The sequence below is a fragment of the Eleginops maclovinus genome, chromosome 21 (assembly GCF_036324505.1).
Source record: "Eleginops maclovinus isolate JMC-PN-2008 ecotype Puerto Natales chromosome 21, JC_Emac_rtc_rv5, whole genome shotgun sequence".
Classification (NCBI taxonomy): domain Eukaryota; kingdom Metazoa; phylum Chordata; class Actinopteri; order Perciformes; family Eleginopidae; genus Eleginops; species Eleginops maclovinus.
In genome coordinates, this window is record NC_086369.1 from 11,338,351 (window position 1) to 11,353,285 (window position 14,935).

Below are 14,935 nucleotides of genomic sequence, written 5' to 3' on the forward strand. Positions count from 1 at the left end.
CACACAGAAGCATCTGGGTTGTTAGAAACCCAACCACTTCCTTGACACAGTGATCAGTCAAGCATGTCATATGAACCATCAACCATTGTCCTGAGGCTCTTAAAACAAGGATAGGTTTGAGGTTACTTTCTTCAAACAGGGAAACTGCTCTGAGGGGATAAAATATGCTTGGTTGGTGAGTTAGATGTTGACGAAGAGTGTTGTTTATTTTCTGGCTGAGAAGAATTAAAGCCAAATTGACCAGTTACCCTAACTGACCCTACAAAAATATTCTTATTTTACATACTATTTAAGTTTGCCTGACAACAAAGCTTCCTTGACTGCCTGCGCCCTTAAGAAGTTGAAGTAAACCGCTTTGATTATTTCTGCCTCCAGAGCAGCTCTGCCTCTGAGAAAAGATTGTATAATTCTAACCTTAAATCTATAAAAGCTTGAGGAAAGCTTCTCCTATTCACAAAGCAAGATTTGGAAATTTGTCCTGAATAAAATGTGGAGCTACAGCAGCAGCCCACTGTATACCATAATTGAATGGGCAAGTCAATTCTGTGTGTACTTTAAGAGCAGAAACGGGGAGGCCCCATGTTAAGACGTGCAGTGTGTAGACAGTGGAAGCTGTCAGAACAGCTTTTAAGAACGTGTTCGGGTGTTTGGAAGTGCTTTTCCATCTTAGCAGCATTAGCAAGCATAATGGTGGCCCTTTCTGAATGAAATACATTTTCTTTCAACAGCTTGTCACCTTGCTCGTACTTTCCATTTGAGAACATCTACAAAAACAATATAGGTTATGCCATCCACCTTCCAACTCAATACAATGGTAACAGAAGCTGTACAATGTGTAAATGTTTATTTAAGAAGGTGTATTGCCACATCAGAATATTGAGAGGTTTGACAGTACTGAGAGAAGTGGGTTTTTCTTTTTCTCAACTCTACATTAACAGGCAACAGTCCTGCAGCAACTTGCCCGACAAAAGATACAAAAGTTATCTTTTTGAATGCCGCGATGCAATAGATTGGGGCGAAAGCAAAAACAACCCCTCTGATGAGCAGCTTCTCTAAAACCATAAACTGTAGGAGGGTTTCATGTAACAAAAGATTACCACCCTTTCTGCCATGTTCTACTATGTCTCAGTTGGCTGTGGTGAAACTAATTCCTCCCAAATGTGGCCTATAGGCTACCAGCCAGGTCACCAGAATTACATGAAAGGAGCTTAATGCTAACCTTTCCCAAAGCAAACCCATTATCTTCTGATGACCAATCAACAAACAGAAGCATTAGTGCTACTACTCCGACCACGTGGCACAATGTGTGTGTGTGTGTGTGTGTGTGTGTGTGTGTGTGTGTGTGTGTGTGTGTGTGTGTGTGTGTGTGTGTGTGTGTGTGTGTGTGTGTGTGTGTGTGTGTGTGTGTGTGTGTGTGCCTCCAGATCAGAAGTTGGGGGGGTTGAAATCCTGTTGGGCTCAATATAAACAGACTTTTCTTTTGTCAATGATAATTAAGCAGCTGAAACAATCATTGGAAAACCAACAGTTATTGAATACACCTATTAAAAAAGCAAGGGCATTTTGGAACCTCTCCATGCCATCTCTAAGTCTAACATTCCTGAATCTATAAAGACAGGGCTAAGTCATGTGAAATCAGGCACAGTAAGTTACTGCCATTGTCTTGCTTCTAACGGTTCAGGCTAATGATTACCCAAATAATCTTAACCAGTGGGTTAAGATAACAAAAAGGAGTCCCCACCAGTATAAGGCTACGGCTTGGATAGAGGAAACACAAGCCAGCAGCAATCAGGACCCCGTGTTTGATATGTCAACAATGGTCAAACCAACAAGAGCTACGTCTGAATGGAGTCACGTTTTTTCTCAAAGAAAAAACAATCAATCATAAGCCTAAGTAGCCTAAATACACACAAATCAGCCATACCATGCTGTATTAAGCCCTGCTTAATATGCAGACAATTTGACAACAAAAGGAATTTATATTGTTTCGCTCCAAGGGCAGTGGATAAACACAGCATACCAAAAGATCAACTACAAAAACCACATCAGTAGTGACAACAGAAACTGACCCTGAATGACCCAACACCACTATATGTTGCTGGGAAACCGATCACGCAATGGCTTGGCATGGCTATGACATACTCAGACTTTGGCAGTTACCATAATAGCATGAGGCCAGCCTACAATGCTGTGTTTAGCCAGAATATCTCTCACCTCGTCCCTAACACTCAGGCTCAATGCTTTCAGTTCAGCATGGAAAGTATAGCGGATGTTTTGATCTCTGCAGTCACAAGTCTCTGTATGCAAACACACCATCTATCAGCACCTGTGTGTACACCTGAGATGAAAGCTAGCCAGCAGGGAAGCCCTAAAGTCATCTGTTTGAGAAAGATAAGAACCTCAGTGTGGTGTCATTGTCCTTGGGGCTGTCCACGTGAGTAGGAAAGCTCGCCAGACGGTTGTTTAGTCAGTTACCCAGACAGATTGTACAGAAATGCCTTCAAATTCACCTCTACATTGACCCAGTGCAAAACCATTCAAATGTAATGTGGACCTCAGTCTGAAAAACCTAGAAGAACCAAACCAAGCAACTGTCAGCTTTAATTTTTGTCATTTTTCAATGACAGGTAAATTAGGAAATGTTAACACTTGCTAAGTTTAATATTAGGTTACAAGTCCTTTGCTGTCTGAGACTATTAGAGGTCTACAACCCACAGATATCAGACACTTGATATCTTGCTCTGTTGTAGCTGCACTGCAGCCAGAATTACTTCTTGCTTATTTAGGGGTCAAGTGTCTGACTTTGACAGTCAAGAACATCTCAATATCTGGCCATTAAACACATCCACTTTTGCCTTTTACTATATGTGTATGGTAATGGTGCTTCACTGTGCAACAGCCTTTTTCTTTTTATCCAACATGAATGGAAATACTTTCATCCAAGAACTAGTCAGGCCCCTTAACCTCATAGTCACAGTATATGTGCTTCAGTCGAGCATAAATATAACAAAAACTACACGTCACTGTCCTGCTACTTACAGTCTGTGCTGCATATTTTTCTCCAAAGCTGAACTATACTTATTTTGAAGTATAACTTCAAGATCTCTGTTTTTAGACCAGTATTTAACTACCAGTCTGCTCCTCTATGTACTGTCACCACTGTGATACGATAAACACGCTGTTACCAGCCTCTATGTGAAATTACAGGCTATTTGCATTGTGTAATCTCTATCCTGTGAACAGTACAGTACATGTTCTACTATTGCTTCAGATTGTTGACATTGCCTAAAGCACATCAATTGTGATTTCCCAAATGAACATGCAAGTTTTAAGGCAACCATCGCCTTTGATCTCCGTAGACAGACTGTGAAGGGGTACCGTGAAGGGCAGTGGTACTGAATATCTTTTCCGGCTGCTTGGGCAAACTTCAACTCGTGATATTGGAGCAGCGGGTGTGAGATGTTTAAGTCAAAGAATGGCTGGCAACAATTCCCCTGGAAGGAGTTAGCACGAAACAAGGACACTGCCCAGTCGTCTGGAAGAAGTAGGGAAGAAAGAAAGATGAATATACTAGAGGCGAAAAAAAAACAAAGGATAGGAAACTGAAGGAAAGGCAGTGGAGAACCCAACTAAAGAGGTTATTGAGTCCACATTACTCGTCTTCTTTCCCTACTTTGTTCCCCGCTGTTGAAGAGATGAGCTCTTAAAAAATCTCTGCTGCTTGACCACAGATGAACCGACCTACTCTGACTGAGTTAACATCAATCACAATGCATCCCATCATCCTACAGGGGATATACAGCTTTGCCTTGTACTCTCCACTCACATGATAGTACCCCAATTACCTTCCACTACTGTAAGAATCCTGCTCATATACAGCAGCTCCTCTCCATTACATCGGCACTGAGCCACTGAGTGTAGTGAGCTAATGAGCACTGACAACCCTTTCATTGCCACTTCCCACTTTCCCTTTATGTTGCGCTTCAGTGCAGCAAAAAAGGATGTTACCTGTTCATAGATGAAGATTAAAAACTATAGTTGTACTTTTAGCTCAGGCGGAGGATTCCCAGAACAAAGAAGTGGTGTATTAAGCAGTGCATTTGGAAGCAATTAACTATTTTGGATAGCTAAAACTGACTACATGGAAATATTATCCTTTTGTGAAATGCCCGGACAAAAACAAATATCTCCAACATGTTCGGAGGGTGTCCTGCTTTTCACTCAATCAACAACACTTTAGTGCTTGTGTCCCACACAAATGCTAAGTTAGCCTGCAGCAGAAAAGCATATATCCTGAGTTCTCAAACATTGCTATAGGGTCTGACTTTCCAACACGGTGTTTGTTTCTCATCAGCTAGAAGTAAAAGTAACTCAACAGCCAATATGCTTGGATCTGACTAGGAGCCAGAGATGCTAGGAGCCTGAGGAAAGGGGTCAGCAACACGTTCAGTGTTGACGTTCCAAGAAGCTGTACAGAAACATTTACTGAATAGATATTGGTCAATACCCCTCAGCCAATATATCAATTCCTGTTCTGTGTGACGCTGCCATCTGGTTCTTATAAGGGATAAAAGCTTCTTACAGTAAGACTCTCTATGGCAATCATTTCTATAATGCATTATAAACATACTTATGATTATTTTAATCTGCTTAAAGCACTGCATGACTGTAGTTCAACTCAATCATTGATATTCATAATACTTACTACTACAACAATAATCTTAACACATTATAAGAAAATATTCACCAATGAAAAGGCCGCAGATGTTTTGACATTGATTAACACATGTATTCATGATAACTCAAATAATTATAGCTACCCCACTTTAGTTTAACAGTTATTATTAATATCTCAACAGTGGACAAAGTCACTTTAGGTCAAGACTTTCAGCATGTTGTCCTTGATGTCACATGCATCTGTTTGTGCTACAAAAATACAAACATCATGACATCATAGACTAGTCTTTGTAGACCACAGGACACATGTTCATCATATGCTGCAGATATCCATAAGAAGCATATAATGCTTTTGTTTAGCCATCTCCCCTAAGGATATTCTGCAACAACTTGACTTTGCTGTGACATGTCTGCAAGCCTGAAATTGTGGAATTTTTGGAGGAAAAAGGCTAATTATGTACTTTAAATCCTAAGCCTCCATTTAGGTCGAGTAACTGTGGGAAAGTATGGAAGACAAATAAGATCTAGAGATGCAGCTCTTCAAAGAGCCACAAATTATGGATCCAGAGACAGACTGTTTGAGTATTCTTTAGTTTTATGTCTACGACGGTGCACCAGATGTGAAACCAGACAGTTAGAGGATCAGTTAAGATCTGAACCTCTCTGTCTCATCCATGTGTCGCTTTGTATGCCAAAAGGAAAGCCCACAAAATAACATCCTCATATTGGTTTAGCTTACATGACTGAAAATGTGGCAAACATTTGACTCGCAATGTACTGAAAACATCACTCTTGGGAGCAGCAAAGCAGGATGAGAAGCTTGAAAAGCAATTTAGCATTAATCCTTCACGACTGTGCATACTGTAGACCAGATTGATTCTGGAGTTAATGGTGCTTGAATGGCTAATTGAGGCGTGCTTCCTGGTCCCACTCAGACTGTGACAAAAGGCCTCAGCGTCCCCAGAGAAGATCAGGTACACCGGCACAGCTTGTGACAACGCAGCTGATTGAGAGCAGACAATAAGTTTAATGTCACAGATCACTGATTTTACAGCCAACTTAGTATCAAATAATTGCCACGGCAAGACATGTGACATATCTTTTCAACCAGAGATGATTCATGCATAATGAAAATATAGATAAAGACATAAGCGTCAGGCAGAATGCAGAGGAGGAAGGTACAGAAGAGGCGGACATGAAGTATTTTTTGAAGAGTTTCTGTAAAGCGGGAAGTGTTTCTCATGTCTAATCAGTTTTTCTCCAGATAAATCAAGACATAATTGCAATGTTCTGACAGCAACTAAAAGAGATTCACCCAGATTTCTTGTCCAGTTGCATCTAACCTGTTTGATGCTGTTCAAATTAACTGTGGTTCGCTTGCCCATTTGGTTAGGTTTGAAGAATGTCCACTAAACTCACGAGCAGACCACCTATTGTAATATACATTTACAAAATTAAAACACAGCCCTTCACCTACTAAAACAATCTAAGAACATAAGCTGCATTCAACAATGCCTTTAGATCTCCATAGCAATTTTAGCATGCCATCCATTTCCCACACCAGGACTGCCTACACTTCTGTGTGCCACTTGTTCTGAAGCACTCTTCAGTTGCAGAATGGGCTTTTGCAATCAAAGGCTTCTGAAAATGTGACAGATGCCTCTTTCACTTTTCATGTGTTCCTCTGCTCTTAAAGCTAAAGCTGACTGCTGTCTCGGATGAATCATGCACGGTGAATACTTCCTTTATTGCAGAAGTATATGATGTTTTGATGCACTTTAAAAGCAGCCATAATTGAGTGTTAAAGCAATTCTGTGTCGCAGTCAGCTGCAGGAAGATTATACAACTGAAGTGACCTATGTGCGATTGCATCTTCATGTAGTCCAAAGGTCTCGGCTGGCCTGTGTTACAGTTAGTGTTGACCCAGCGCCAAGTGTTCTCCAGAGGGGAAGCCTACACATCTACATTTCCAGTGCCACTGCATGGATCAATGGACCAGTCGCCTCCATTCTGCTGAACCAAGGAAAACCATCAAGCACTGGTAAACAGAGGAGGGAATGTGTGTGTGTGTGTGTGTGTGTGTGTGTGTGTGTGTGTGTGTGTGTGTGTGTGTGTGTGTGTGTGTGTGTGTGTGTGTGTGTGTGTGTGTGTGTGTGTGGGAATGTGGTTCCTAGTGTGTATGGGAGGAAGTGCTCTTTAAGAATGGGTGTTGATTTTGACCTACTTCGTCACTGACTGTTTGCCTTCAGTTGTGAAATCTGTTACATTGGCCAACAGTGAATCCCGGAAGTTGTCACTATGGAGCTGAGTGTACAGTACAGGTGTGACGTGAGATTGTTCGTTAGACAAGCAACTTCTCTCTAATTCATAGATTATTCAAGGTTTTACAAAGTTAAAACCCAGTAAAAACAACTTAAAAACAGTGTGGGTTCATCTAACATACGCTACAGCATGAACATCCAATGGTTATACCACTGACTGGCAAAGAGGAAAATTCACTAGCGTTGGAACCCAGCTTTAATTCATTCATCAGCCATTTAATGGGCTTTAAAGCGCAGCCACTATAAACCCACAAAGGGGGAAAGCAATCAGGGTCCTAGCTGGACTGATTTAAATGTGGCACAGGGGTTTCACACGTCATTTAGGAGATGAAACTTGGATGAACTTCTGGACTTTTTGTCACCATGTAATTGCAAAGAGTAACGAGTGCATAGCCATGTTACACTATCAATACACATGGTGGGTACTGCATTACCATGTTTCACATAGAAGTGATGAACTGTGTGTTGATACAGAGAATAAAATGCACAAAGAGATTAAACATGTGAATGTAGAGTATAAAGTCCTGGGATAATGTTCGTAGTAGTCAGTTAACTACGGTTTAATAGTTATATTAGTATTTTTTTTATCTGGTTGCACACAAGCTTTTATTGTGCCATTCTAAATAGCAGTAGGCTATTTCTTTGGCACACCGCCACACAAACCGCTGGTTATTTTTGTTTCCATTCCATACTAATTGCTTCACTGTATGAACTCACTTCCCTGCCAACACAACTAAAGTGAACATTTCCAGTGGTTCCTGAACGTCTTGATGGACAGCCAAACAGACAAGAGACCAGAAGGAGAGCTCTTTAGCTTCATAACTTTTTTTATCCTTGTGGAGGAAACAGTGAACTACCACGAATAAAGTAATCACGATTTGGCATCTCCTTTGTGATAACAATGAGAAGCTTCCCACTTGGTTTCCACAAGGGCCCCCCAGGGGGTCCCCACTGGCTCCGATACAAGGGGACAGCCGCTGGCTCTCTTCTGCCCACCTTCTCCCTCTTCCTTAGCCCGTGGAAAGCGCCATGTTGAGGCTCCGGTTTAGATACAGCGTGCTACAACAGCACACCGGGTCAGGGCTGTGTGCGAATGAGCTTACCTTTGCGATCGCCTTCTTATACCTCATAGCCGCTTGTTCGATAAGGCTTTCGACTTTTAAATTCCCATCTCCACACGGAACGACCACCCGGGTCCTCCCGAAACACACCGTCACTTTCATTTTCCGCTGCGTTAATTCCAATGAGGAAAGAGCCGCGTAAAAACGATGATAAACATCCCCGGTGCGCAAAAACTAGATCCAGTTGTCGAGAAGAAGTCAAAATGAAGTTGTCTTTGTGTCTTCGGAGGAGAAGCCCAGCAGTAGATCCAGCAGCGGGGCTGGGTGGCGTCCTCCCTGTGTGTGGTGTTGACTCACTTGCAGAAAGTTCCCAACTATCCAGCCAGAGCGCACCACTGCACTGACACTGCTAGCGCGCCCACATGTCAGAGCAGGCTCTAAGAATGTTTCCAGCAGCAGCCAACACAATTCAGGTTGGAGCTGAAGGCAAACCCATCGAAAGTCCAATTACTTGCTTTCTGATCAAAGAAGGTTGCGTAACACTTGGATTTGCAATGTATTATTCCAGTGTATAGCCGTGGTGCAATATAGAAATCGTATACAACAGAGAAATGAGGAACATTTTGTTGTTGATTTCGTGATTGATAGCCACTTTGACTGCAGTAATATACCTTAAACCACTTTTTGATTTCCAGTTGTATTGGTGGCTTTAATTAAGATTCGAGAGCCAGAGCATGCAACTTCATGGGGTCCTTAAACATAATGGGGCTAGGGCTGGATTAACCTGCACAAGGGTCCCCTCACACATTTTCCTAACCCATTTTGTGCCAAAAAACCCATAAGGCTTTTATTTTTTGTAGTGTATGTTCATTTGGATTGCTGAATTTGGGGTCTTTAAGGGTCTGGGGCCCCAGGGCAAGTTGCATGCACTTCTCAGTTGGTGTACTTTCGAAGCACACAATACCATAAAGACAGATTCTGTCCTGATGCTTATCTAGCGCTTATTTGAAAAAAAGAAGAAAAAAAACCTTTGGGATTCCTGTAGAGTCAAACACTATCTTATCAGAGGCAGATATGTGAGTTTATGGTTAGGCAAATACCTTTTGGGCTCCACCTCAGAGTAATTACTGCAGATCTATTGCAACTTGCATTTGAATGAACGAGATAGACCAATTGAGTTGAACTCTACAGCAGAAAAAGTTATAGGAGTCGTATTCTCAGATGAAGCTGCTGAGACCTGCACTTATGCCCCGGATAGCAAAGCATATATTAATGTTATGATTAAATTATTGAACTGCAGTGCAAAAGGAGAGATTAGCCTTAGGCTTGATCTACAAGATGACCCAATTTACTGATAAAAGCTGCAACCTTTCTGTGCTTCACTCACTCCCTGCAGCTCTTACTCTTTATCTTCTCATGTAGTCCAATTGAGTGAACATAAACACCAGTGCAAAAGGGACAACCTCTTTTCAAAACTATATTACCACTGCTCAAAACCTGTCTGCATTAATACCCTCACTTCTTTTCGCTCTCAAGTATACACATATAACCCAAAGAAGTGTTTTACAGAGCCTTGATATTGCTTTTCTTTCACTATTAAATCAGGAGTCACTGTTGGATACAGAAATGCAATGCAAATTGCCACAAAGCCAGATGTCCTGACTCTGTGGCGCAACGGTAGCGCGTCTGACTCCAGATCAGAAGGTTGCGTGTTCAAATCACGTCAGGGTCAAGCCATAGGTGCATATTGATGTATTGCCGTATAGTGAAGTTGGATGTCAGTGGTTAACTCTCAAAAGAGGAACTATTTCAACCTGATATACTGTATGAGTGACTCCACTGCATCCTTTCCTAAGCCATACATATAACACTCCCTCTACTGACAAAAAAAAGCAAAACACTCCCCAAAAAGAGCAACAAAGGACAGGTTGATGACCTAAAGGGATATGTATTCACCTTTGCCTTCCTGGTGTAACATCTAGCTCCCATTCTATATTGACATTACTAGCTGCCATTTTGTTTAAAGCCAACACCAAACCCACAGTGTGTTTTAGTTTGACTCACATAAATGGTAAATAACAGTTGCTGAATGAATGTGATATATTTGAGAGTTTCTTATATAGGACAATAACGACAACATTCCACTTTCCTTAACTGAACACTTCAGTTATTTATATGGGACCGCTATGGTTAAATGAGTCCCGGGCCTGGATTGTAGTTTGTCTACTGCACATCAGGAATGCAGGGAGGAGGAGACAGTGGTGGAAATTAAGAGCTTCACTGGGGCCCAGGACCCGCTGTGAATGCTGGGCCCTGTGTCCCATCACGACATGGCATAGCTTACTGTAAAAGAATCTGCCTTGCCGCCAAACTGTTGTTTTGATGTTAAAATATGTAATTTATAGTACTGGATGAAAGAGAGGTAGAAGATGAGCCTGTGATTTTCTCTGCAGTTGTCAGGAAATTATAAGCAGCATGAAAATAAGTGCAGTATGTCATGGCAAAGATGTGAGCCCATTTACCAGTTTAAGGAATGACAGAAATGAAACGAGGAAAGTGACTTCCTTGATCTCAAATGTCTTAGCGGCAGTGTGAGCCTTGTTATTGGCCCAATGAAATGACTTTGTAATGCTAGGTGGAGAACGTTTTCTAAAGGTTTTACAATAAACAGAACTATTTATCCATTCCGTAAACAATTCTTTTGTGGAACTTTAATTTGATGCCTAAACAGTGACAAATATTATATTAGTATTGAGGTCTAAAGCTGAGAAATTGTGTGGTAACTTAACAAAGCCTCACTTCCTCTTCTCCACATTTAAAGAGGAAAGCATCAACACACACAGTAAACAATGCGTGTGTGTGTGTGTGTGTGTGTGTGTGTGTGTGTGTGTGTGTGTGTGTGTGTGTGTGTGTGTGTGTGTGTGTGTGTGTGTGTGTGTGTGTGTGTGTTGTATGTCAGCTGACTGAGGTGTTACTTCCACAGCGGACGTGCTCCAACATGATCCTGAGAGTGCCTGAGGTCATCCCTGACACATCACTCCATCATCAGAGTTGTACCTCACCACCAAATAATTCACCTATCACAATGTAGACAGTGATACACTCATTCATAGACGTGTAATTTATTACATCCTTCCTCTACCTCTATCAAGTCCTTCTAATTCCACCTTCCACCTTGAATTGATAAAACGTCAAATGTGTGAATGTGTGGACCTGGCTATAAGAGAGGGGAAGCTATTCTTTACAAGGACACACATGTTATTGTGTATCATGTCTCCTCCCCATTACCTGCATGTGATGCAATAACCTGCATTTCAAGGGCAGGTACAAGACCGAACATCAAGTACAAATAAGAAAAACAGTAGTTGTAGTTACAGGACTTCGGCTTATAATAGAGGTATCATCTCAGTCATTATCACAGCCTGAAATCAGAATTACTGTTCACTAGTCATATTGTTTTAGGGTAGGTTTTATCGTTAAATACATTGAAGGCAGGTCGATTTCTAAAGCAAGATACTGTGATAAATTAACATTACAAAAGAAATGTACAGATTAACACAAATTACTCAACCCCACTGTATCCATTGTATGTTTCCAAACGTTTAACTATTTTAGGCATGTTTTAGAGTTGTTTTTCCCCTTTGCAAAACAACCATGTCTGTCACATCATGATTTGATGCTTCTGAGAAGGCTAAAGCCAGTGTTTTGTTTGCTACGTCCTCACCATTATTGCATCAGTCATTGTTTGATTCTTGCACACCTCCTCTGCAGACAGCTCCATGTGAGTCTGCACATGAAGATGCAGTTATTAGTTGATGTTAGCCCCAGTCAGGGACGGATTAAGAGTCATTGGGCCCAAAAGAAGCACCACGCTAACCCTCACGCGCAAATCAGCGGTGTTAAAGGTTGCGCTAAAAGCACAGTCAAATTTTATTCACGTGTATCTTGAGGATTTACAACAAGTCAAAGAACACACATAAGCACATAAGTTAAAAAATAAGCAGGCTCAATGCAAGGGGCCCAAACCCCTACATCACACAGATCACATCACTCTGCTTGAACTCATGCATCGTCATCAAGGCTTGACAATATTCTAACCTTCGAAAGGGGGGGCCAGCTTGCAAAAGGTTGGGAACCCCTGCTTTATGGTATATCTTACCCCATTCTAACTGATTTAAGGGCCCTTTTCCGATATTATGGATGAATAACATTGATAAGCTGTGGTTCAGGAGCACTATATGACCTATCATATGCCATGCTATTTAATTTGGGGGAAGGCTTTAACGCATGAGGGATGAATTAATTACACAACCTGTGGCATTTGATTGAGGGGCCCTATTGAGATATATTACATATTGTATGTAATGTAACCAATGTTATGGCTTCAGGGCCCCTTTAATTGTATTATGTTGTAGAGACAATATTGAAATGGTAGCGTGGAAGCTTGGGCTTCAGGGCCCCCTTGGCCCTTGGGCCCCTGGGCCTGGGCCCGGTAGGCCCGTGCAGTAATCGATCCTTGGCCCCTACAGATAAAACACTACAGATGTGTGATTTAACTCACAGTAAAAACGGTCTAACATTACTTAAATCACATTTCTGCCATCATCGCAGTCTGATGCAAGCTAAGGCATGTGCTTTCTCCCGAAGTCTCCCTGATTACACACCTCAGCACAACACCTTCATATTATAATACATGGCTTATAGCTCAAGGCAATATAACCCTTCAATGTACTGCAGAAAAATGGAGTAAGACTTTAAGCCGCTAACCCTCAAAATAAGCATCAGGGTCTTTTATTGTGAAGTAGTGAAACCGTACAGTATTTGTGCTCCCTCTGCTGTCTCCTTAAAGTATTACACCTTGTCTTCGTTCCAGGAATCTTCTTTGTTTGGATTAAGTTTAAAGCCAGTAATTGCAGTGTTTATGGGGATTGGGCCTAGTGTACACCGTGAACACACAGAATGGTGTTAGCTCTCTGATTTCATGGATTTGCAAACTCTGCCAGCTGCTGTTTTGCATACACTTTCAGTATTGCAACTTTTTTGATCACCCATATAGCCCAACAAATGCAGTCATCATGAAAACTTCTAGATTTGCATATTTGATCTCAACCTATTCATATAAATAATCCCAACTGCAATCTTTGACTCACAGTTGAGGGTTTATACATCACTTTGTATCATCACTTTTTGCAGATGTGTTACAGATGTCCAATGAGGAAACCACATATTTCAAGTTTTGCTTCAAGTTTCAAAATGATGATGTGAAGTCGTTAGTGATTGGCTGGTTCCTACCCTGGCAAAATCAGTGTTAAGGTTGATTTTTAGTGGACATAATCGGGCACAAACAGGAAAATATAAAACCTGGGGCCTTGTAGTGGATACATCCTGCCGTATCTGAATGCTGATTGTTGCCTTTTGTTTTTGATCTCATCACTCATGTCACAGAGCCAAAGAGTGGGTTGTGCAGAGCTCTCAAGTAACAACTGTGACTTTCCCAGGATACCAAAAAGGAAGCTTAGTATGACCTTGTGGCGCAACGGTAGCGCGTCTGACTCCAGATCAGAAGGCTGCGTGTTCAAATCACGTCAGGGTCAATGGATATAACCTTTAGATCATGAGATGTGACAATGACACTTGTCCCTCTCAGCTAAGATCTGACAGCTTATGTGCTTTATTGGATGCATTGGGAAAAAAACATATAGTAACTCCTTCACTTCATGCTGTATGTAACCCAATACTATGTTAGTTTTCTGTTTCCCTTTTAACATCAACAAATCTACAAGAAGTTTTCAGTGGTGAAAACGTCCTCCTACCTCCCGGATGAGCAGTTGTGTTGGGACCTCTAGATCATGAGATGTGACAATGACACTTGTCCCTCTCAGCTAAGATCTGACAGCTTATGTGCTTTATTGGATGCATTGGGAAAAAAACATATAGTAACTCCTTCACTTCATGCTGTATGTAACCTAATACTATGTTAGTTTTCTGTTTCCCTTTTAACATCAACAAATCTACAAAAAGTTTTCAGTGGTGAAAACTTCCTCCTGCCTCCCGGATGAGCAGTGGTGTTGGGCCTTCATGATTGTCAGTATAGCAGCTTGTAAATAAATGTTCAACATCTAAAGTAGATTGCACATCGCTCTAAACTACCAACTGTGAGTTTCCCACGAGCCCAAATTCATGTTTTTTGTATGACCTTGTGGCGCAACGGTAGCGCGTCTGACTCCAGATCAGAAGGCTGCGTGTTCAAATCACGTCAGGGTCAGAGGAATTAACCTTTATCCAAAAAGAGTATGGCTATGAAATTGTCTGGCATGTTCAGATTCGGTACAGCAAAAGATCTGACAGATCATATGCATTGTTAATGTCAACACTTAATGTTGTATACATCCTAATTCAAAATATAAAGAGGCTTTAAAGTTAAATTAAATACCCTCTGACTATTTACATCATACACTTGAATAGGGAGATTTTTTGCTGTATGCTTGTATATTATTATGTGAAGAGTGCTCGTTGCACTGTCCTTGTGTACAACCAGGATGAATGTAGTGTTCAGGATACTGCGGATGAAAAGAATTGACCCCGACGTGATTTGAACACGCAACCTTCTGATCTGGAGTCAGACGCGCTACCGTTGCGCCACGAGGTCCTGCACGCCCGATTGTGTCATATTAAAAACATATAAATCGTAGAGAAACATAAATAAAGAGCCATTTTTTCCACAAGATAACATTTCCATACTTTAATTGATAAAATACTCACACGTTTAATACAGCAAATATGCAACACGTGTAAGCCATTCATAAAGCTACCTTGTGGATATGTGGATAACAAAACAATGCTATATGTTATGACTTACTGTTATATTCTTTCCTG

At 41.3% G+C, this 14,935-nt stretch overlaps 1 protein-coding gene and 4 non-coding genes across 5 annotated transcripts in view; 3 read left to right on the plus strand and 2 right to left on the minus strand.

The window, feature by feature from the left end:
• LOC134884130 (partitioning defective 3 homolog) overlaps positions 1 to 8,429 on the minus strand; it is a 278,180-nt gene extending 269,751 nt beyond the window's left edge. Inside the window, 1 exon segment of the mRNA XM_063912802.1 lies at positions 8,102 to 8,429. Within this exon segment, the coding sequence (XP_063768872.1) occupies positions 8,102 to 8,221 (120 nt within the window). The 5' untranslated portion in view covers positions 8,222 to 8,429.
• Positions 8,430 to 9,719: 1,290 nt separating this feature from the next.
• Positions 9,720 to 9,791, plus strand: trnaw-cca (transfer RNA tryptophan (anticodon CCA)). Its single transcript has one exon. It is a non-coding gene; the product is annotated as a tRNA-Trp (tRNA).
• A 3,790-nt stretch (positions 9,792 to 13,581) lies between these two features.
• trnaw-cca (transfer RNA tryptophan (anticodon CCA)) lies at positions 13,582 to 13,653 on the plus strand. The gene has a single exon. It is a non-coding gene; the product is annotated as a tRNA-Trp (tRNA).
• Positions 13,654 to 14,252: 599 nt separating this feature from the next.
• trnaw-cca (transfer RNA tryptophan (anticodon CCA)) lies at positions 14,253 to 14,324 on the plus strand. The gene has a single exon. It is a non-coding gene; the product is annotated as a tRNA-Trp (tRNA).
• A 312-nt stretch (positions 14,325 to 14,636) lies between these two features.
• trnaw-cca (transfer RNA tryptophan (anticodon CCA)) lies at positions 14,637 to 14,708 on the minus strand. Its single transcript has one exon. It is a non-coding gene; the product is annotated as a tRNA-Trp (tRNA).
• Between the last annotated feature and the right edge of the window lie 227 nt (positions 14,709 to 14,935).